Source organism: Trachinotus anak, unplaced genomic scaffold (genome assembly GCF_046630095.1).
Source record: "Trachinotus anak isolate AG129_WGS33_773 ecotype Australia unplaced genomic scaffold, CSIRO_AGI_Tana_v1 ptg000013l, whole genome shotgun sequence".
Taxonomy (NCBI): Eukaryota; Metazoa; Chordata; class Actinopteri; order Carangiformes; family Carangidae; genus Trachinotus; species Trachinotus anak.
Genome location: NW_027273864.1, coordinates 27,336,268 through 27,360,440, shown reverse-complemented (window position 1 = coordinate 27,360,440; position 24,173 = coordinate 27,336,268). Strand labels below are relative to the sequence as shown.

At 40.9% G+C, this 24,173-nt stretch overlaps 1 protein-coding gene across 5 annotated transcripts in view; it reads right to left on the bottom strand.

Annotated features, from left to right (window-relative positions):
- Positions 1-24,173, bottom strand: part of arhgef10la (Rho guanine nucleotide exchange factor (GEF) 10-like a) — a 98,046-nt gene that overhangs the window by 5,784 nt on the left and 68,089 nt on the right. For all 5 annotated transcript variants that reach the window (XM_071492992.1, XM_071492993.1, XM_071492994.1 and 2 more), the window contains 5 exons: positions 16,675-16,761; positions 12,411-12,625; positions 11,308-11,465; positions 9,170-9,312; positions 2,789-2,960 (listed from right to left, as the gene is read on the bottom strand). In XM_071492992.1, coding sequence (XP_071349093.1) covers positions 2,789-2,960; positions 9,170-9,312; positions 11,308-11,465; positions 12,411-12,625; positions 16,675-16,761 — 775 coding nt within the window. The remainder of the gene's footprint in view (positions 1-2,788; positions 2,961-9,169; positions 9,313-11,307; positions 11,466-12,410; positions 12,626-16,674; positions 16,762-24,173) is intronic.

Below are 24,173 nucleotides of genomic sequence, written 5' to 3'. Positions count from 1 at the left end.
TACTGAGGTTCTGTGTTAGTGAGACAAGTGAAGTAATTCAGGGTGATTTTTTAATTCCCTTCCCTTGTGCTGATAATCCGTGGGTTGAGATTAAGCAGTGGCTTTCTTTGGATGAAGTTACCCTCTTGCATCCCGTGATAGTGTGTGATGGAAGAGTCAACATATCTTTTCTGCTCTTTTCCATTGCTGACCTGTTTTTGTAGCACTGCATTAGTGACGGGGAGAGGATAATTGCACGCTCTTATTATATTGTACATGCACATCCTTTGTTTCCAGTTAACAAAGGGGTGAAAAACATTGTTTGTTTTGAATTTATTTCTGCATTCCTTCTGTGGTCCCTCCGCTCTTGGCTCCCTTTGTGGCCTAGTTATCTATAGAAGCATTTACCATAATATCCATGGCAACTATAATTGAATTACACCAACACTCATGTGATCACAACTAAGAGGATGCTCATTTACATGTGTAGCTGTATTTACATGTTTGTTCTGTGTCATGCTCAGATTATGATGATTTGCATGAGTGGCTCCACAGTGTCATTAATTATTTCATTTCACTGTGCAGAGATGAATCATGCCAAGAAGGAAGCTGACGCTGTGTCTACAGGAGGAAGTGGAGGCTGAGCAGAGGAGCACATTCAGCAAACAGAGAGCAGAAGCCTTTAGGTGGAGACCTTGGTGGGTCACAGCAGTGAGTTAGGCATGGGCAGAAATGGCTTTTATCTTGAAACTGTCAGCCACCTGCTCACATCGCCTCAGAGTCTATTTGTACTTTGTTTCGAGAGCTTAAGTGAGAGATTGGTGCTCATGAACACCCACTTTTGGGCTGCCATGAAATCTGAAGTTAAGTCGGAAGATGTGGGCACCAGGCATTGTCTTTTAGAACGGTGATAGAGAGGGATAATGACAAAGACACTTGAGATTAAGGAGGTATAGCTTAACCTCGAGCAATCTTGCACCTCCAATTTTTGCAGTGATGCACACACTCTGCCGTGCGTAGTGGGTTTATCGTGGGAGCCGGTATTTGCCTTAAAAAGGAGATGTCTCTAAAGATAAATGCTTCTCTGAGATATGTCACTGAGGACTTTATTTTGGAATATTATTTTTTCACCCTAAGGATAGAACTATTAAAGGCATTAGTAGAGAAGAGATCAGCAGTTTCCTCTGCCTCAGAAACTTCTCTGTTGTTTACTGCAACTGGAATTCCCTATGGAGTATAAATCACATTAAGGGGAGAGGATTAGGGGGTATATCATTACTGCATGTCCTAGCATAAGTCAAGGAGAAACCTAAGGGAGCAGAGACCTATTGACAGAGAGAAACTATCAGTATTTCATGCGCAGTATCTGTGGTTGTAGAGTGTCGGGGGATGCTCTTTTCTCTTGTGAGCTCAACAAATCACAACTTAAGTCAAAGATCCTCTTCCGTTTGTGCACCCAGAAGACATGAGGCGAGCAACTCTTTCTCTTTTGACCTTGTAACTTCCCCCAGGACCCGAGCCTTGAGGCTGCCACCCTCCCTAAAATCTGCTGCATATTTCAAGGGGAGGCACTGGTGCAGGGTGAAAATGACCTCCGGGTCACCGGTTTCCTCCAGATATGACGGCCACAGGAGTCTGTTCTCCTTAAAGTCTCCTCTTTACTTTGATCTAAGAGAGAAAAGTTCGGCTTCTGAAACACATGCCTGTTTTTTTATTCTTTACTCAACTCACTAGAGAAACCCCTTTTTTTTCTGATGAGATGGAGTGCTACCACAGCTTTGAGTATTGCTCTAAATACATCAATCACAGTCTGGTGTGACTCAATGAAAAGGACAAAATTTTCTAAATCCAGATGCATTTATACCACTCCCTGAAGCTCAGAATGATCTTCACATGTTTTGAACAAGCTGATGGCCCACGTGCCGCTGCCTGAGCATTTTGGAAGCAAACTGACATTGAGCCGCATGTGGTGTGCTGTTATCACCACTCCACAGTTTTAGGTATGCTTCATTGCTATCTAATTTGTTTACCATAGTTCTTCCCTCGAAAAAAGGGAAAACACCCACACTGGCTGATAAATATTTCATCCATCATGAAGGAAGTCACACAGGAAGTAACGCGCTATCTGCAGTATACTGAATGGACTGCAGTGAGAAGTGAAATGGGGGTGAGGGGATTTTAAAGCAGAGCGGATGAGATGAAACGGGGAGTGAGAGGGAGAAAGTGGGACAAAAAGAAAGCAAAATATTAACTCAAGAGGGAGAAAAGTGGGGAGGTACATTCAGAGAAAAAGAGGTAAATTGGGCATCATATAAAAAGAAAAAAACGTACATTTAAAGGGAGACAGGAGTGTTTCCATGGGAACCTCTAGTATGAAAATCTTTCAGGCTGCCAGTTAACTGCTCCTCAATGACTTTATTTCTTTTTTATTAATCCCTATCTCTCACCCCATGGCTCTATTATGGCTTTGTGAAGGCCTGAGATGGATACTTATTCAGGTCAGTCCCCAGAGTGCAAGACCCAAGGAGCAACTTGGACAAGACAAGAATATCATTCAAGAGAGGAGAAAGTCATCAGTGTTAAATCGGTGCCCTCTCCTTGCTCTTCTCCAATCAAGACAAAAATGTGTTCAGTACAAATAAAATGAAATTTGGTGGCAGACATGTTGAAACAGTAAAGCGTCAGAGACAAAATCAATATTATGGGTTTTTACACACAAAAGAAAACGTGTTTCAGCTGCACTGCAGGATAGAGGCTGAACTCTATGTGTGGAGGTCAAGACGGAGTGTGATGTGTGATGTTTGCGCACCAGTGTTCAGCAGCGTTGACCGTGTTGAGATGTTGATTTCCTGCAGGAGCTCCAGTGTTTCAGTATGAAAGAGACGAATGGAGGAACCCTCGGAAAAAGCCATCCACACCCCTCCCCCGGCACACGCCATGTGTGTGACGCTGACCATCGGGTCTGGATGGACTTCAAACCTCTGTGATGGAAACAATAGCATTGCTATAAATAACAGCAACACAGGAAGAAAAGGCAATCACCCACATCATCAACAAATGACATTAGTTCCATAACAGAAAGCAGAAAACTGAAAGGTTAGCTCTCCGTGGAATCTTCTTCTGGACAAAACTGACACTTTGGAACGATTTTTTTTCTCTATATAATCTGTGGACTGAAAACTGTTTTTGTCTTTTTCAGTTTAGCCTACCGTTCTGTAAGGAGTTTAGCAACACCACAACTATTTTGCGTTTCCCCCTTCATTCACTGAACAAACATGTCATTTAACCAAATTATATAATTCACAAACAAAATAAACGAGAATGGAAGACATAAAAAAAGAAACATGGTGGAAGAGGAGAAAGAAAGTTATTGTGTTGACTTCATATGAAGACATCAAAAACATGCAAATCACAGCAACAGTGGACAGACATGATTATGTTGACTGTGCTTCATCTTAGCACACACTTTGTTTCCAGTTTGATAAATGCTCTGCTGATTATTGATTATTGTGACTGTCACTTCGGAGATGATTTACTGCAGTGTTCAAAACATGATAACACGATAACTGTCCACTGTAATTAACTGCAATCATATCCAACATGATGAGGTCAGAGCACAGACCACTCAATCATATGTTCAGTTGTTGCTCTACACTTGCTTTTCTGTAAATAAAGTCTAACTCTGCCTCCTAATTTTGTAATTCACAGAGTTCCTGACACAGGGGGCATGTTTTTGCATCATTCCCCTGGCTTCTATCTTTTTAAGAGCACAATGGAAAAAGGAAGTTTCAGGCACACAGTCTTAATGAGTAGCCTGAAATAAATGCAATGAGCCTTATCATAGCAACACATGCAGCCCCTGCGGTCCGAGGCGTGACAGGGGTTGGTTTGGGTAACATCTTAGAACTCATATCACTGTCAATGCATGAGTTGCAAGAGGCTGGGCAATTAGTCAGTGAGAGGGAGTGAGTGAAGATGAGAATACAACCCCCCCCTCACCCCAACCCAACCCAAGTGCACCGGCGGACAGGGATTAGCACCTGTTTGTGTGCCCTTGCCAGTGGGTCCTCCTTTGTTTGAAATCAGGGAAAAGGAGAGAAGCCTTTGATGTGTTTTCTCTTTTAATTGACTCCTCAGCAGTGGGTGCCTGCTCCGCCTGGGAAAGGATCTGTAATACAGCTCTTCGTTTTTCAAGTGCAGCCATCAAAAAATTAGATATCCATAATAAAAAGGCAAATTTCACCTTCAATAACCCATTACAATTCAAATAAGTTGACAAGCTGTAAAGAAACAACACAATCCCACTGTAATATATCCGCTGCATAATTATCTCATTAATCATTATCAAGCGTGGTGCCTCTAAAAGGACTTCCAGCTAATCAATGGCCGTCATACTGTAATTGTTGAATGCCATCTTGCCTGCCATATGTTTGAAACCACCTGGAAGGCATTCTGGGTAACTAAATGTATACTAGAGTGTCATTTTACTGGAGTACACAAGAATCTCGAAAAGTGCCTGAACATGTGTTTTAACATGTTAACTAATTAAATAACACTTTAAGCTAGTGTTACGGTGCTAGTATTACAAAATAGAATTCACCAAACATTATCGTGGATACAGACCAAACATGTTGAAAGCCTGCCGCGCTGTGTCAAGTACAGGATAAGTAGAAGCCACAACTGTTGCCCTCAGCCAACAACCTGGTATAAGTCTGCTGAATCCAACATTGCTTACAGAGATGAGGTGGTCAGTGAAGCTTGACAGTAGTAATGTGCCCTTTCCACTCAACTCAGCAGTGTCACAACAACAACAACATCCCTCCTATAGTCCTCTACCAGCTGTGGGAAAGCAGCAGAGCTAAAGCTGCAGACACTACAGCTGATCTGAACAGCTCATTAGTCCTTCATTACATCAGGTGGTGAGGTGTCTTTGTCCTTCGCAGAGTGCCAAGTCCACATCCCTGCTCTGAGCTCGTAGACGTGAGTGATAGGAGAAAGCAGGCAGAAAAAGAAGAAGTAATGGGAGGAGGAAGGAACAAGGCCTGCCAGTCAGTATTGATCAAAACTGGTATGCTCATGCATGCCCTACTTTGTCAAGGTTTGGTTACATTACAGGTCTCAGACCAGTACAGAGTGCTGAGGTTTGTGGAGCTCTTTATGCCTTTATACACTCACAGACTAAGCTGAGAGGTGTCTGTAATCACACCATATATAATGGCAGGCTTGAACAAAGTGGTTCTATGTAAAAATCAAACAAACTAATAAAGCACTGCGTTATTGTCAAGTCAAAGCAGCCCCTACTGTGTGACTATCTATGAAATAAAAAATCATTTGATTGGTTGAGTTTGCCTCATTTTCTTCTGAGTCAAGTTGTTTCACATTCCCATCGTGTGCCATGACTCCTGCTGCGAACGAGCCGCTCTAGTTGGCCTGATGGGAAATTTAAGTAGGATTTATCGTTCTGCAATTTTCCTGGTGTTCACAGATTTTTTCTTTTTTTGTTAGAAAAGAATTAGCATTAACTGTAACTTGTCATTTTTACATGGTGTCTGTGGCACAAAGACACTGCTGACCACAGTGTCACTATACACAGGGTCCTCTGGTGGTGGAGAGAGCTTAACAGCATGCTTGCAATAATTACAAGTGAAAAGAAACAATGGGGAGAAAAGAGATGAGCTGGAGACTGCTTTTCTGGTTTCAGGGGACGTTTTCTGTTGCAGCACCTCGGTTGGACAATGGGATTGACTAACTTGACACACTATATCCAGTTCTCTTGATACTTCCATGGGCTAAATCGGAGGTACAATCAGCAGGAAATGAGGGTTGTTTCAAAATGACCCTTTTAGCCACACTAGCGGCCAGGCTCCAGGGATGGTAATTTAGTTTGGTCTACCACTTTGTTCCTGAGTAAGATATCTTGATAAATATTGGTGTGAAGCCTCTACTTTTCCATTTATTGCCACCTACATATCAATCTAGTGAAATAACGCAACATTTCATGATGGATTGTCGGGAGATTAGGTACAGACATTCATAGTTCCCAGGTGATTTATCCTAATGACGTTGGTGAACCACTGACTGGTTGTGCTACTAGCAGGTTTTTGGATGGATGAATTGCCATGAAATGTAGTACAGATATCTGGAATATACTATAGTAACTCTGGTAATCCTGACTTTACATCGAGTGTCATCATCAGGTCAAAATTTTATAGTGTCCAATACTTTGGTTTATGACTAAATACTAATTACATCCCCATGATACTCAGCTGTAGCTTGTATTTACTTCTATTTAACAAATGCTGTCATATCTTAAACACTAAAGGACTATTTAACAACTCACACAAAGGCAGAGTCTCATATTTTTACTAAATACATGAATAAGCCACTGGACAATTTGAATTTCCCTACAGGGATCAATAAAGTATATATTTTTTTTATCTTGATAAGGACAATATTATCTCAATAAACATTATAACAGCTAAAAATCATGTTATCATTGCCTTTGTGAGCATATTAGCCAACTGGTGTTAGCATTGAGCTAAAAGCAACACAGTGCTAAACTACAGTCTCACAGAACTGCTAGCATGACTGTGAAGTCTTGTTTCCAACTCATTTCCTTTGTTTAAACGTCTGTGATAATATCTATTATTCAAAACTGTCAAAGGTATCATTTTAGGGCTTTGTGAGCTTGTCGCAAGATATCAGCATTTTAAGACAGATTGAACAGCTTATAAATCCTCACATTCCTTCAGCCAAATTTGTCTCTCTTGCCTCACAGCCACTGTATTGCTGAGGTTTTGTCACCTCTATAATTTTCATCTATCTCCACTGGGGTGGAGTGTAGCTACATATTACACACAAATTTTGAAGTGGTGACGATCCTGAGGGTTTCTCACGCAGGTGATTTTAACACCACAGTGAAAAGGTTATATGTGAATAATAAGGTATTGTTAAGGCACCGATGTGGAGATTTAAAAAGAGACTCATGCCGAGCAGCACGGTGCAGGGATCAGCGTTGTCAGATGAGATGGGCTGCAGTGTCCACCAAAGTCGTTAAAGGATCTAAAAGTGCAATGATATCTAACAAAGTGGTGAACGTCTGCAGGGGAAAACAGTGGAATGAACAGGAGTGAATATGAGTCCATGATACTCTGGCCTTGCTCCATGTCATATGTCTTGCTACGAGTGCCAAATACTGCTTCTCCAGATCCTGGATATACACCAACACCCCTGTGAAGTCAGCCCTCTTGAGTCCACATTAGTGAGGAAGACAAGGTTAGCTAGGAAGTAACCAGAGCTGACCCGTTAAGCTCTGTGGGAGATACAGTGAACCAGAACTGTGCCTCTACTGCACGGCCATTCAGCTGATTAAGCTCATGTCTCTGGGGGACTGGGGTAGGGAAAAGAGGTGAAGGAATAAAAGGAGACATCCTTGGCTCAGCTCACTCCTGATTATGTGGACCCGGAGGCAGACTCAATAAGCAGCTGTCTCTGTACTGATGGTACAAATTTACCAGCTGCTTCTTCTGATTTGTTGCAAATTTTAACAGAAGAAAAAAATGTAAACACATACTGACTTTGTGTTTTACAAAATTAAGATTTTTTTTTTTACCTCTTGTGCATTGCTTAATGTTGTATATCAGCATCTTTTATATTTGGCACAAGGGCCACCAAAACATCTGTAGCTCCAGATGGAATAAGTTAAATAAGGTTATACATTTGCTACTTTACTATTTCAGTTTTCTTCTGGAAATGTATCTCATTTACACTGAAAGTGAAAAACAAATTGATATGATGTGGGTAATGAGACAACGCATTTTGGTTATTGTTAGTATTTCAGGTTGTTTGCTTGTTCAAATTTAGCATCATATCTTTATATGTCACCAACTTTTATTTGTCCCGGGAAGGTCTGCTCAGCACACATGCTCTTTTTCAACATGTACAGCTACGCACGCGCACATCTGGGAGCTCTAATTAAATAGTAATGGTTTGCAGTTCAGCATCTGAATACCATATTAACATAACCCAGAGGAGTTTGTTTTCTGCCAGTCATTATTGTCTTCAACAGCTAGAGAGGTCACCCCCTGTGCACCTCTAATGACACTGAGTACAGATAAACACCTTGGAGATAGAGAAGCATGAGACAACACACAGGAGGATTTTCTGGGGATAACAGTGCACATTTCTGTAACATAACTCAGATCTCAGTGCGTTACAGCAAAATGAAGCTTATCTGTGCGCGAAAGCCCCAACAAACATCGTATGACTCTACAAAGGGTTTGACTTGTTGTCCACGCTGCAGCTCCCGGCAGTAAATCTCGATGACATCACAGATTAGGATGCAGGCTCTCTGAGGCTGTGTGCATCAATCTTTTCAGAAAATGAAAGGAGAGGAAATTTTCCTCAAAGCTGCTAAAAACCAAAACAGACAAATAAAAAGCACCTTCTCCAGCAGTTTCACTTATGAGCCCATCCATTTAGGTCTTCAAACCGTGTTTTTAGTGAAGACTGGGAATATTTATCAGCTGGGGAGTTTGGAGGAATTGACCTTGCAAGTAGACCTTGCAAATTGTGTTGAAGCTCATTCTTTAACTGCTCACACAATTCTTTCAATGCCTCAAAAATTCTTTTCAAGCTTTTGAAATACAAAGAATTGTCATCTTGATCTTAACAAAACTGCTAAAATAGAGTGGAAGTAAAAAAACGTAAATACAACTCAAATGAATACTATACGAGCAACATTTTTTCCGTATAACAACTATGTCAACATAAGGAAGCTGTACTTACCTATAATGTAATGTATGCCATATGAAATGGCTACCTGAATTACTTCCATTCAGCTCCAATAATTTACACCAGCTTGACAATAAATGTCACACACACACAAACACACACATATATATATATGTGCCCAGGTTTGAAATGATGACGTGAAATCTCAATATTTATCAGCTATTAAGTGTGAAAATGCTTTAAGTTTGGTTCATTGCATCTATATTTTTCCCTTTAAGGCAGAATATCCAGATAAATAATGCACAATCCTGAGAGTCTGCTCAGATGAAAGCAGTTTTTCTCTGATGAAAAATCCCTGTGAAATGTTTTGTTTTATTTTGTTTTTGGGTTTTTTTTTTAATCAATGAGGTAAACTGTAACATTACAGTAAGTGCCTAGCGATGATTTAGTTATTTACCTGCGTGGTGAGGCTGGAGATGTCCATAACCGTGACAGAGTTCCCCCAGCTGGCCCACACTGAGTCATCTAACACCAACAGTGTCCGCACAGGTTCTGAGCCCAGGTTTACACATCTGCAGGAGTCAGGTTCCCAAAGATCATCTGAGTGAAAAAAAAAAAAAATGTAATCAATAAAGAAACAATACACTACTCAAAAGTGCAACCGAGCTATTACAAGGATGTGTAGAAACCTTTAAAATCCCTGCCTATTATCACAGCTAGCTTTAACTCTGAAGGCCCCACTTTAATTTCAACAGTGTCATATTGAGTGAGGCAATTAAATTCAATTTTTGCCTCTTGTATCACAGCAAGTTACCTTGGTGTGATATAAGAAAAATGAAAAAACGGCCATGTGAGAGAATATGAACTAGAGGTTGACTGAATAAGACTGTAGACCTACATTTGATCCAACACACACTGTGCAGCACAATGTTTGCACCCTTGCCTCCCACATGCTAATAAGTCTGGTGCACACTGTAATCCACTTTCCAACTTATTTGTCACCAGCTCTTTTCTCGCTCTCGCTCTCTCTGTCTTGCTGTGTCGCTCACTCTTTTTGCTTCATCAGTGTGAAAATGAAGCAGACCTTTCTCCTTTGAGTTTTAATCACAGTGCACACGTTGCAGCAACTACAGAAGCACATTATAAAGTGAATTACATTTCCTTTGCTGTGTGTTAATGAAGCAAAATTAGAGAAGGGAGTGCATCCAGCCATTTAATTAACATTTTGAGTTGTTTATTTCTGCCTTTCATAGCAGAATAGCTTTACAATGCCTTCTGACTTCCACAGGTTAATTGCTTGGCATGTTATAAAGGTCATTTTTCCACCTTTTCAAAATTCACTCTTGTAAATGTCCCTACAGCTCCTTGCACTAAGCAAAACCCTCTTTAACATATCTGGTTGCACTAAATCAAACTTTCTGCCACAGCATGTAAAATATTTCCGTTTTAAGCTGACATGATGTGTGATGTGCGTATCTCAGTGAGAAAAGCTACAGCACATTATTCACTGAGCAACAATGTGTTGTGTGTATTCATATGCTTTCTGATACAGGTCTCGACTGAAAACCTTGGCATTTCCTGGCTGCTGCAGACTTGTTTTTAGACAGTAGCACGCTAGTCAAGGGCATAAATCTTTAACAGATGTGCCGAATCCACAAACATTGCCCAGCACCCTCCAGAGCTTTTCTCCTGTCCTTTTTTTAACATACAAAGCATGAATAGTAATATTTAATCAGCACGCAGCAGCTTGGTGTAATTAATCATCCTTTCTGTCGGGGAGGAGAGAGGAGCACAGGAGGAAGGCAGGCGCATTGACATACTGTGGCCAGGTAAGAAGAACACAGTGATAGAGCTATTGTGCTTCTGCTAGCTGTGAAGACTGTAACCCACTGCTGAGATGGTGTTAAGCCCCCCTGGCCTTGTGCAATGCCTGACTAAACATGGCATGCCATCTACCACATGGTGAGGTGTTATTTTCATACTTACACTGGTTTTGAAATTCCCCAGGAATGGGAAGTATAGCGTAAAGGGACAAGTGATTGTGATCATTTGAAAAAAAAATTCACAAATACTCTCATTATGAAAATTAGTTTTCTGAAAAACACATCATACAGTCTATGTCCATGACAGGTAATACTAATATTTATAGGCCGAATTAATAAAGAAAAAATTATCTTTGATTGTAATAGATATTTACTATGCTACTTTACTTAGTATATGATGTATAAAAATTTGAAATAAATCACAGCGGCTCCAGGCAGGTACAATCTATAGAAGCAAAGGGGATGATGTCACATCAGTAAATAATCAATGAAACTATTTGAAATGTAATTTATTGTGAACTGCATTAGTAGAAAATAGCACACACAAATACAAATACTACACTTCATTTACAGTAAGTACAAGTTAAACAAGTTTAGAAAAAGAGTATTTAGAACATATAGTCTTTTTAAATATTTTTGTCTTGCCTAATATTTTTTCCATAAACCCATGATGACTACACTATCTCACTTCCCCAAAGACCATGCACAGCCACCCCCGAGTATGAGCCATCATTGTAAAAAAAACCCCCCAAAAAAACAACAAGCACCTTACCGCTGTTATTTCTTCCATAAACCATCACGGTCCCGTTCCGCAGGCCTGCAAACAGGAAGCGCGAGGAGTGCTTCAGGCACAGCACAGGGCAGCCCTCTGGGTTATTCAGGGTCAATAGGCACTGTGCTGCAGTGTCCACACTGCCATAGACCAGGATGCTGGAAGAACAAAAGCAGCACAAGCAAACATGATAAATGGGTGTCATTTAAAATGACAGAGTGCCTCGTTTTCATGCAGTTTGATTTAACAGTTCACTCTGGAGCAAAGCATTGTGTAAGTGCAGCCACTCTGTCTTTCTCATGTTTGAAATCCCATCTTAACTTTGCTACATCTTGCTGTCTTCTTCAGAATGACGAATGCACATAGCTGTTTGTTTCTTTCTGCCAGAGAAGAAGAAGAAGTAGAAGAAGTAGCATTGGAGATGACAGTTATTTGACTCTGCTGCAACGCAGAAATTGATTTTTTTATTTTTTATTTTTACTGTGTCTTTTTTCTGTTTCCCTTGACAGACACTTATGTTTAAGAGAATGAGTCAGCAGTGAGAATGTGCCAAACAAACTGCTGATATCTGATTAGGGTAGTATACAAATGACTAAACACGACTGAAAATTACAGAAATGTAATAACATAATGGATAAATCTGCAATTCAAGTATATTCTCTGTCTAAAAAAAACTATTCATTCACTGTAACTATGGCAGGAGACTGAGATTAAACCTATCCTCTATTACACACAGTGGGGATCAGAGGGTTTATTGGATTTGAAAATGAAACTGATCGTAGCAGCAGTAGCAGTATTGATGCTATGTTGGGAATCAGCTCTGATTTCTTGCTTTGATGAAATATTGACAAGCAAATCTATACTGCTAGAAATCTCAAGGGGCTGTAACAAAGGATAAAACAGGATATTATTTTACAAGGGAAGATATGGAGCACATTGAAAATTATTTATCTTCTTATGTTGATATTTTTGCTTCTTTTTGAGGATAAAACTTATTTCTGATGAATCTAATTTGATAATTTGTGCTCATTCTATAAACACAAAAGCTTTTTTTCCCGTTTTTTCTCAGGCATCTGTTGCTTTCTGCAATATCTGTCTCTCACCGGCCATCGTCTAATCCAACACAAATGTTGGCGCCGATCCCCGAGGGCGCTTTGTGAACTCCAGCCTCCACTTCCTCAGCCTGAGACGGTTCTGGTACATATTCCAGACATCGGACAGCAGAGCCGACCTGCAGGCTCTTTACAGCCCTTGGCATGGGCCTGTTGAGGGAAAATATCTCTATCTGCCCCTGAGAAGCTTCTCCTCCACCAGCCACCTGTAGGGAGAAAAAAGCCAGGTTGAAAGAGGTCGAGACCCCATGTGAAGCTGTACCAATGGAATGAAATCATAATGCAGCAGGTAATAAACTATTCTGCCGAAAGAGAAAAAAAGGATCAACAAAGAGCAGAGTGCAGAACCAGGCCAGGCTCCCTTAGATCATGCTAGCAATGTGTGTTCACTGTCTTAATCAAATTGGCGAGGCCAGAGGATAATGTGTCTTTGCTTAAACATTCTCTACCTGTCAGCAATTTAGGTTTTAAAAAGTTCAAATTAATTATCCTGCCAGACCTTGTCATTTGTAGTCCTCCCTCAGTTTCTCTGAATATCATGTAGAATTTTAAACACATTGTGTAAAGGATTCACAGTGTCATCTGTAGAACATCAAACAATTCTTAAAACTCTGCAACCTTTCGTCAGTGCAGAATGGAGAGGCTCTCCAAGGTTTCTGAAAGGCCCCAAGTTCCTTAACAATGACGTTTTTTTCCGTTTTTGTTTTGTTTTTTTATGAGTTTACAAGATTCAAGTGACTAATCAATTGCTGGAGTCAGTTCATGATAAAATAATATTGCTCTCAGGTAATTAAACAGACATCTGATTGTAGCATGTCAAAGGTCACACTCAACATTTGAAGACATTGTTCTCAGTGCCAATGAAGAAGTACACACAAGTGTGCAAACAGAGCTGTTGAAAGCCAGGAGCTCTCGGCAGCTCAATGTAGAGAAAGTTTCTACCAATCAACGCCTGTGGATGTCTCCCCGTTTTTGAAGAGAGCACAAGTTGTGAAAAAACCTCCCTGACAAACAAGAAAGCAAGCTTAGATGTTACTGAAAAATGTCCACCAATCATAATAAGCTTCCCAAGGTGATTCATACCCTACAGACTGACTGTCAGCCTCAATAGAGACTTCATTTCCTATGTATCAAATTTATATTGGCCTTTGTGTAAGCCTGTCAATGCCAATGCTGAGAAAACAAAGAAAGCAGGAGCCCCCAAACCTATCCCTGATGGGATTCCAATTAAGGTGGCGTTGCTCCCATTCCCAAACAATTAAAGTGTCACTGTAGGTTTTCAATATGATTCCATTCATTACTCCTATGTGAGGCCTAGGTCGATGTCTAGACAAAAAAAAAAAAGCAACAATACAAAGCACGGCTGCTTGGTGCTAGACAGCAAAGATTTATTCTCCGTATGAATCACAGTGTGTGAATGTGACATGAGCTAAATATAGTCTTTAGCTCTTCTCCTCCACGCTCACCCTTATTTGCATGCAATCATTTGTTTGATTTGTATCAGTGTGCAGAATCTGGACAGGAGCGATCCTGTGGGCTCTCGAGAATGAGCCAGAACAAATAATGGTCTGTTGCACAGGGTGAAAAGAAGATAGGGAGGACTTATCTTGCAGCATGGAGCCAAAAAAAAATATGGCTTCAAGTGACTCTGTGTAACCAAAGCTAGAGGCAAGGGCCTGCTCACCCAGACTCCTACACAATTTATACATTCACATGTCCATCTGTGCCTCCCTAACCCTTCCACACACCACCATCACCACGAACCATCCCCCAACAGCCAATGCAAACACTGTGTCCTGACAAAGTCATCACTACTTATTTGGAGAAATAAATATCTGGAGTTGTGCCCTGACAGATTCCTCCTCTCAGCTTGGGAGAAGCAAAAACTTCCCAAACAGTAAATGCTCTGCCAGCATTAATTAGATTGCTCTGGACACAGTGAGGAAGTATGGGAGAATGGTCATGATAGCACACTCTGCTCAACTATATCCACTACATTAAAAAACTAAAACCATCGACCAGATTATTGACATACTGTGAAGAAAATGCATTTCAAGTGCCCCATCATTGTCACTTGCTATGAATGCTAACATGCTGAATAAATGTATAAGATGAGAAACACGAGGGCAGAATTAATGGATACTTTATCTAAATATAAGAAGTAGGATATTGGGAAAAGTGGGACAAGGAGGGTGAAGGCAAACAGGGAAACACTGGGGTATCAGCCTGATTAGACACAATGTCATTACTCTGATCAAAGCACACAGAAATCCCCATAGCCCATCTCACTTTAACGTGATTAGTGTCATCCCTTATTTGACAAGCCTGCCAGGGAGGTAGAACCAACTGGGGGCGGGAACGCTCAGCCACTAATTATTCTTGCTGGATCTGCAGACCTTCACTCTTATGTGTTTTAGTGGATACCAGTTTGTTTTTGCTTTGGTTGTGTGTTTTACCCTGGCATAGTTGGACTGTTTAATCACTTTCCGATACCAAGTCAATGTAGCATCCAGGCTGCCCTGAAGAAGTAGCGCTGCTCAGAGGGTGTTTTATAACCTCTTGACTTGTAAAAGCGACGATGATGGAAGCTCTTGGCAAGACTAGTAAGTAAACAGCTGTTAATGCTAATGCTAATGCTGGCTATGCAGCACTAGCAAAACTTAAAAATAGCTCCTTTAAGAGACAGACCTCCAAGCCGGATGTCATTTCAGACTTCCTTAGAGAAGCATTCCTTCCCCAAGATCCAGATCCAAACTCTTACTTCTTTTGAGGCAAAACTAACTTCTTGAAAATTACACCTATGACAAGGCTGCTGGCAGGAGCTGCAGAGCTGGGAATCAAGGTGGACATGCCACATTTAACTTGAACTTGACTTCCTTTAGACTTGACTCTCCAAAGATTGGGCCTTTGAAATTGTAAAGTTTCCAGCCGGGCTGAACAATTATTCGAAATGTTATCAAAATCACAATAGGGCCAAGAGCAATATCCAGCTTGTAGCTGAAATTTATTTAGAAAGGTAAAACGTAAAGCACTAGGTCCAAGCTATGTGTATAACACTTGTAACTGTCAAAAGAAAACATTTAAATACCTTGTGGTTTTGCTGGTGAGCATTCAGAAACCTGAAACACTTAATTCTGACTTGCCCTCAAGGACTGAATGACAGATAACACTATCCAAGTCCCCAGACTCAACCTGACTGGCTCTGACATACTTCAGACATGACTTGAGCTTGTCTCCACATAAGGCTTAACTCAGCATAACTCTCAACTCTTTGCAGTATGCCTTTCTGCTGTGCTTTAAAAATGAATCAACATTATCACTACCGATAGCTGCTGAAGAAATTGTTAATGGCTTATTGTTGATGAACTTATGTGGCTATAAAGGGACCAAAGACTTTTAACAACATGCTTTAATCCAGCCTAACTCTGCTCCTCCAAATGGTGAGGGAGGACAGGGTCAGGAGCATTTAAGCCATCTGTAATACTATGTAATAAAGTCTGCTCTAAAAGAAATTGAAGGTCAGAGTGGCCTTTGCACCTTCAAACACTGATATCATATTGCCCTAAATTCCAGCTCTAGCATACAGTATCTCCTTTTCCCCATCTGAGTGAGCATCCAGCCTTCTTTAGAATAGCACCACAAAAGTCTGCGACACTGAGCTGTACTGTCTTCGAGGGCCTACACTTCATTTAGCAATGTTTTAGGTCAAAAGGGGATACCTGATAAAGAGCCCACCTTCTGAAAAAAGAAGAGGGAGCAAAAATTGAAACTTAAAGATTAATAGCAGATTCTCTGCATCGCTTTTTTTTCTGAATTTCCCTCACTTTCTAGATCCACTAAATTCCCCCAAGTCCAGGGATTGTGATGTGATAAGTATGGCAGCACAATTTGCCCCACTCATCATAAAACACTCAGCAGCAGCTACTTACCGCTAGCCTTAATACTGTATTAATTCACCAGTTTCCAAGTGACATTTTACAGAGAAAAAATGGTGCATGTCCCATTCTTAGCCTTGAGACACATTTTTTTATTCCTTTTTTTTTTTTTAAATGAATGAGAGCAGAATGTAGAGAGGACGTTTAAAATGTCATGGCAATTGTATTAAAAGCTGAAATTATCAACAACTGTAAAATATGCATTATTTTGCCTTGTCATTGGTTTTAATTATTTGGTGTTCAATTGAGTGTGAGGGCGTGTGTATTTGCATGCATGCATGCATGCATGCATATGTGCGTGTAAGCAATACATTACTTACCCAAAGGTAGCCTTGAGGTAAGGAGGTACTCGCTGCAGAGAAGCCCAACAATGCACAGTGAACAGGATTATGGAGGGCAGCTTCGAGCTATGAGAGACAAAATGAATATTGGTTTAATATGTATCAAGGCTCAATGAAGCAAACTTGTTTTTTATTCTTTTGATGTAGTCCCAAAAAAATGCTTCAACTCGGTCATCATCAATTTTTACATGTTAGAGAATAGCCCTCAATCAAATCCTTTTTAGACAGATGTGTGAACAGTCAGTATCCAAAACAGCAACTTTATATGTTGAATGCTAAAAATCAATGACTTTATACAAACGGCAGACTTACCCTGCAATGTTCCTATCATTATATAACATAAATGGCAAATGTAATGCACTTATTTAATGCTTTTCTAGTCTTCTCGGCCACTCTAAGTGCTTTAAACAACATGCCACATTCACACACACACTCACACATACCGACAGCACAGCCATCAGGGAAATTTGGGGTTTAGAGTATTTTGCTCAAGGACACTTTGACATGCAGACAGGAGGAGCCAGGGATCAAACCACCGACCTTCTCATATGTTGACGACCCGCTCTACCTCTGCTCTAACCTGCAGGTGTTCACCTGGATTGCTTTCTATCACCAATGCCAAGATCAAAAGAGCAACAGTAAAAACAAAAAAAGATGTTGGAGTTATTATTGGAGGCAAACATTCAGGTAGTTTTTGCTTTCTCATCACAATTCTCGTTCATTAAATTTGTTTTCAGGTTTTTGTGTTACTGTTAGTTCTGTTTCTTATTTGTACTGTCCACTTTATACACTGTATATATGGGATGGTTCAGCAAAATTTAATACACAGTAAATAACACTTTGAACACAGCAGATGCCTCGGCATAAAAAGCCAAAAAGCTATTTCCATTCCCTGTTATTTCCAAATGCAAAAAGATTGAGTGTTGTGATGATACAGTTGGCATACAATAATTACTTTGAAGCTCGAAGACGCACAGAACATTTACTAAAAACACTCTAGGGGTTAGTACAACTGGTATGTGACATTTAGTTTTAGAATTGAAATTGGGCAAACATGGGGATACACAGGGGCCCTGAGAATGAAGTCCTGAACTGAGGCATTTGTCAAACTATTTTTCATCAAAAAAAGAGCCAACATCTCACTAAAAGGGAAAGAAATGTATATTCCTCATATAGGAGTTTGCCTGAAAGGAACTAATGGAGGTTGACATTTACAGTATAGACCCTGTGGCGAATAGTGCATCAAACCCCCCGTAGTGAAAGCTGCTGTCTGGTAGGGAACGATTATTATTTTGGTGTGTGACCACTAAGGGTGGGCAATGTTCCAGATGGAACAGCTAATTGCGTGTCGTCGGGATGGTGGGGGGTGGCTGAGGGTGAGTTGTTGAGTTGGTGGGCTTAGAAGGAATGGAGGGAGCGAAGAGAGGGTCAGTGATGAGCAGCGCGTGTCTTTTAGTGTCGTCCTCCACGGTGGGAAGCATCAATCACAGGTAATTTATAGCCTCCTTGACCAGGACACTCCCTCTTTCCTCTCTTGTTGGGTGTGTTTGTAAACACGAAACAAAAAAAAAAGGATGCTGGCCAGATGAATGCTCTCCCCATCTGCACTGCAAGGCTATTCCTTCACCTCTTCCCCCCTCTGTCTGTCTCCATCTATTCAAATTCACTTTGCAGATGCATGGCTCGTCCTCTACATCAGTCTCTCAGTCCCACTTTCCCATTTCTCATTCCTATCTTTCACTCTTTTTCAAGCCTGCTCTTCCTCCACTGTTTCTGTCTTTTTTTTCTATCCCTCTCCCCCTGTGCTAGCTCCTCATCAAGTGCAGTGAAATGTTTTTGATAGGTAATTAAGTGGCAGCCATAACGTGTGTCTATACGGAAGCCCCGTGGTGAGGAGAGAGAGAGACGCCATGGACCAGAGGGACTGAAGCACTATAGCCGACCGTGCCTGTGGTCCAATAGTGGCTGGATTTTATCAGTCACCTGAGACTGGACAGCATCGTAGGCCAATCTTCCCAGGCCTAGATTGTTTTGTATGTTAGCACTCTCCAGAGTCACTATGGCAATACTAGTGGGATTTATCCACTCTATCAGAGCAGTCCCCAACTTCATAAGATATTCAAAGGCAGGAATGTGCACTGGGATCAAGATAAAGAGCTGATGTGTAAATGAAGAGGCTCGTTTCTTAATGAGATACAGTCCTGGCACCCCTGAATTTCAAGTACATCATTCAGAATATCTTCACTGATAAATGCAAAAGACATAAAAACTCAACAGAAGAATGGCACAATAGTGAAATAATACAAACATAAAATGTAGAACAGACATAATTATTGTCAGCCTTTTCATGAATTTAAATTAAAGCAAAATAAAGAAGAAATAAACCTCACCTGTGCTTAATTTTCAGGGTTCAACCCAATTGACCTTAATTAACCAATGAATGGTGGTTTTACTGCATAAAAAAGGGGCTGATTATTTACAGTTTCTTTCTCACAATGGTGAAGACAAGAGAGCTGTCTTCAGAAATTCTATTATCAAAGAACATAACAACTCCAAAGCCAGAGATCTTGAAATTCCATAATAATGTTATCAAGAAATTTCACAGAGAGAAGTCTGCAAAAGTTGGTGTGGATTGTGGAAAAAACACCACATGAGACACCTAAAGAGCTTCAGGCTGACCTGAAGCAATGTGGAGTGGTGGTGGTTTCAGCCTGTACCATCCACCGCACACTAAACCAAGGAGGGCTCCATGGGTGGAGGCTGAGAAGGACAACATGATTGAAAAAAAAGGCACAAAAAGGCTAGACTAATTGCAAAGTTTTCATAGATGAGCCACAGTCTGTCTGGGACAATGTTCTATGGACAGATGAAACCAGAGTAGAGCTCTCTGGGAATACACTGCATCAGTTTGTTTATAGGCGATGAAATGAAGCCTATAAGGAAAAGAACACCATCTCTACAATAAAACATGGTGGAGCTTTTACAGAATTGGTTTGCATTTATTTCTGGGGTTATTCTGAGTTTGTACTTGAACTTCAGGGCTGCCAATCATTTACCTTTTGAAAAATCTGATGCCTACTCCTCTAAAATGATTTCAGGTGTAATGAGGAAATCTATGACATTCTCTTATGTTTAAATATGTAAATTATTAAAATTATGTAAATCCATACATGCAATAATTAACATGAGAAATATTTTCCATACTAGGCCTATCAATTTGGAACAAAACTCTGACTGTTACATGAAGTAATTTTTGGGTGTGTAAATGGCTCACACGGCTTTAAGTACACTAGGACAACGAGGCGAGGATAGATTGTGTTCCTATTAAAGCGCAGACAGTGACTATGATCAATACAGCAAACCCCTGGTCCACTTATTGAACTTCTTTAAGCATCTAATGGAAAGAGCTTGGATGAGCATAACAAAGCCTGTGAGATCATTTCTACCTGCGAACGTGCAAATTATATTGACAGGCACAAAGGAAACGTGAGTCTTCAACGATGATCATATCAGTGGCGATCCAAATGCTAATAAGGTATCAGTGAGGCACCATTTAAAAATCAATGAGATCCGAGCTTTCTAAAAGTCAATTGTCAGGCTTGTTTATAGCACAGTGTGTGTATGTATGTGTGTGTCTGCAGAGCTGTAGGTGTGAGGTTGAGAGGCTGAAGCTATTCCCAGGTGTGGAGGCAGGATGAGAGAGGGAGGTCAGCCTGTAACGGCTGAGGGAGGTTTGATGGAGGACTTTGGGGAGCATGGGGAGGAAACGGGCAGGTGAGCTAATTAAAGCGGGATTTGTTGATGTGATGAGAGGGCGGCCTCCCAGCTGCTGGTTACCAATGACCCAATGGTCGACAGAGAGTCCGCCCCACCCATTACCCCAAGAGGGCGCCAGCCCATATGCTGGTGCCAGGTGGCAATGGTTAGCAGAGGAGTATCCATTGATTTTCTGAAAGATAAATGTGAAACGTGTGGATTACACCCAGTCCGACACCACAGAATGGATGGGACCAGTTATTGTGACTGTCTTTTATCTACTGTGAACATTTTTGCCTAGTTACACACTTCCATAGCTCTTGGCTCTGTATGTCAACAAATGTAAGGAGTGGTGGTTATTGGTAGTGGTCTAATATGACAGGGTAGGGTTTTAATGATTCATGCTCTAGGCTGTCAGACCGTCAGAGCAGTGTCCCCTCGGTAAGGATGACTTCCCCAAATCAAATGTTGTTTTACTTCCCTAGGCTACTCAGGTGCACTGTTTTTCCTTACAGCAATGTTGCTCTGTAAGCACCGTGAAATCTGCTCCCGGAAATGTGGGGGATCTTCCACACATCAGATTTGTGAAAACTGCGCTCCAAAAAGGGTCCGCGCATCACATTCATCAGGGGCCCATAATGTTATCAAGACACACTGCAGCCAGCATTGCATTGTTTGGCCTGCACCCTGCTTATGTAATGGATTCTCTTTATTGGACAGTGTGCTCTATAGACACTTATGAAATACTGCATTACGTGAAACTACTGAGCACACATTTCTGGACTGTTCAAAAGAAAAAAATGAGTTTGCAAATACAATATATTGCACTGTATAGCCTGCTGAAAATCAAATAACAAATATTATCTCCATAAACAGCATGCATACAGAGAACTGGGTGCTGTGTATTAGACCCAGGGAAAGAAAATATGCCTGTTTTTTTCTAATTCCATACCACAGTGCCTTCCCCCAATTCCACATACCAACAATCTTTTACACGCACTAACAAGCACTAATAGAAAACTTCCACTGTTTATTAACTGGTAATTGACTAGTGCCGGCGCTCCCTCTCCAATGCAGCCGCACTGCCTAAGGCTACAGGCAGGATGGCCGCAGTGTGAATCGCCAGTCAGCCTGAAATTACTTACATCTAGAGCACTGCTACAGGTAATGCACACTAAACAAGCTCCTAACATGAGAGCTTTTGCAAAGTTACTGCATGGGTTAACAAGAAGGCAAGTTCTGACGGAGAGTGGCATTTCTTCATTGTCCAAATATAATAAAGTTTTTTGTAACACATTTGGTCTTGATTTGACCTTTTGTGTCAACTTAGATTGTGTAACTCTTAACAGGTACATCTGCTATGGAGCATGCTGTGTATTTACTAAACACTAAAACATGTTCTGCAGCTGGCCCAAGCTGAGTAACCGATTTCTGACCTGACAGTCAAATTCTCTAAGATTGCATTTGGACAACACAACTAAACATGGAAGGAAGAAAGTAGCACACTTTTCTTCTTCTTCCCTCATGAGCTAGGAATTCTTCCTCCAGTGATAAGCAAATAGAAAAATAAAAACTGGCAGTGATAATGTTGTAGAAGTAACACACGATGAGAAAAAAACCCCAGAATGAATCTATGGAAAAACATTTCAGACAAACAGATGCAGGTGCGATCTGAAAAAAACAAAACAACAAGAAAAACAAACAAACAAAAAAGAAGAATGTGCTTTTAACAGCTGTTCAGTGTGGATTACAGGGTCAGTGCATCTGACTCTAAAAATTAAGAAATGTAAGTACCCTGAAATGAGATCTTAATTGCAGACTGAATTATGGTTTGATGATGCACAGGTCTACATATCTGCTTTCATCCTTCAACAATTCAATTTTGCCTGTCGGCGGATGGCAAGGGGAAAGGGTCAAATTAACCTCTGTTGTACATGATGCTCATGTAAAGGTAAATTGGCATGATAATGGTTGTGTCTGAAATCACTCCTTTGCTACCCCCTCCCAAGCTGAGAATTATACATACTAAGAGACATTTCATATTTTGAGATAACACATTTTTAAAATTATTTTTAGTAATCAAAAGAATTTCACAGTATTTAAGATATAAAATGATTTTAGGTAACATGGCACAGCCTCAAGGTATATACAATATACAGTATGCAACACAAGCCCTTACACACACATCGTCGTGGACCTGCAGACTCTCATGACACAACCATGAAGGGACAGCAAAATGTTGCTCGCTCATTACCTGTTTTCCAATACATCATAGTGTCTAATGAACCTAATACAAAAGGACAACAGGATCAAAGATGAAACTTGCTGTTCATGTTATGATTTCATGAGCTAGATGTCACCCTGTGATTTAAATTCCACCAGCATCTACAACCTGAGATCAAAGGGCCAACCACCTGCTGTGCTCGCAGGCCTGCGTTACACGCAGAATATTCAAAGTCATTTGAAGACAATAAGATTAAACCATCTGCACGAGAGGGCTGAGTAGACAGCCTGATTTTTAACTCTTGATAGGCCTGGATCAGGTCCTTTAGAGGTGGTTAGGACTTGCGGCAAAAGCATGTGGCTATCAGCTTATAAATTAAAACTGGCTCAGGACATTTCCCTCAATTTAATAACCACTGTCTGTACAGTAACGATTCCCTGTCTCCCTCGGCTATGCCACAGATCATATCAGCAATAAGTGGAATGAAGTTGGAGAGTAGTTTTGCATATCGCTGCTCAGAGCCACAGCCTGACATTGGTAGGACATCACAAACTCATATTCATGACTCGACTGAGATTTTCTTCCTCGTGCCCTTCACCGCTCCTAGCTGAACGACTGCAACACGCCCAACAAATGTGATGCAAATTCGCTGTGTCGCTATGCCCCCTCTTTACCCGCACGCACACACACACACACACACACACACACTGCTGACTCCTGAGGCCATGGCAGTTCCAGCTCTGGATGAAAGCAGTGTACTGCCCCTGCATTAATGGGTTCAAAAGAGGACTAGAGGCCAAACTTCTCCGTGAAGTCAATCACTTCCTCCATCTTCCTTTCCCTTTTGCCAGAGACAGGAGACATCCACACAGGTTCCAGAAAAGCTTTGGATGAGCAATCTTTGCCCACCTCAAAGACAGAACACAACTGATTGTCAACATGGGGTCCTAGATGAAACCCTGGGCACGGGATTGGACAAGGCTTTCTATAATCCTTAATATCAGATGGCAGGAAACGCAGAATAAAGGGAGCCGTGTTGCCAGCTCAGTCCTAGCCCTGTGGCGGTTGAAGCTACTTTTGCCAAGGAAGCTCTGCACATCAAGGAGCACCTCCCAAATTTGAATCTGCCCCTTACAGTCCTTGGATCACTATTCTATGGTGGCCTGTTTGGCATAACATGACACAAACACAAATGACAACTGTTCATAAACACTAATCTGGTTGTTCAACCACCACACTTTAGGCCCACTGTCTTTTTTTTTTTTTTTTTGGTATTTTCAAACAAATGTTTTCACTGTTTTCTGGCTGTGATTTAACAGCTTGCTTTTCATGACAGAAGTGAAAAAACAGAGATGAAGTTGACTCATTAGTTTCAACATACAGGGTTTAAAGTGAGTGAAAACACTTTCTAAATCACATAAAAGCTAAAGGAAAGTTTACATTTGCAGCAACTTTCAAACAGAGCAGAAGGTTAAGATAACACTGGCCAACAACAACA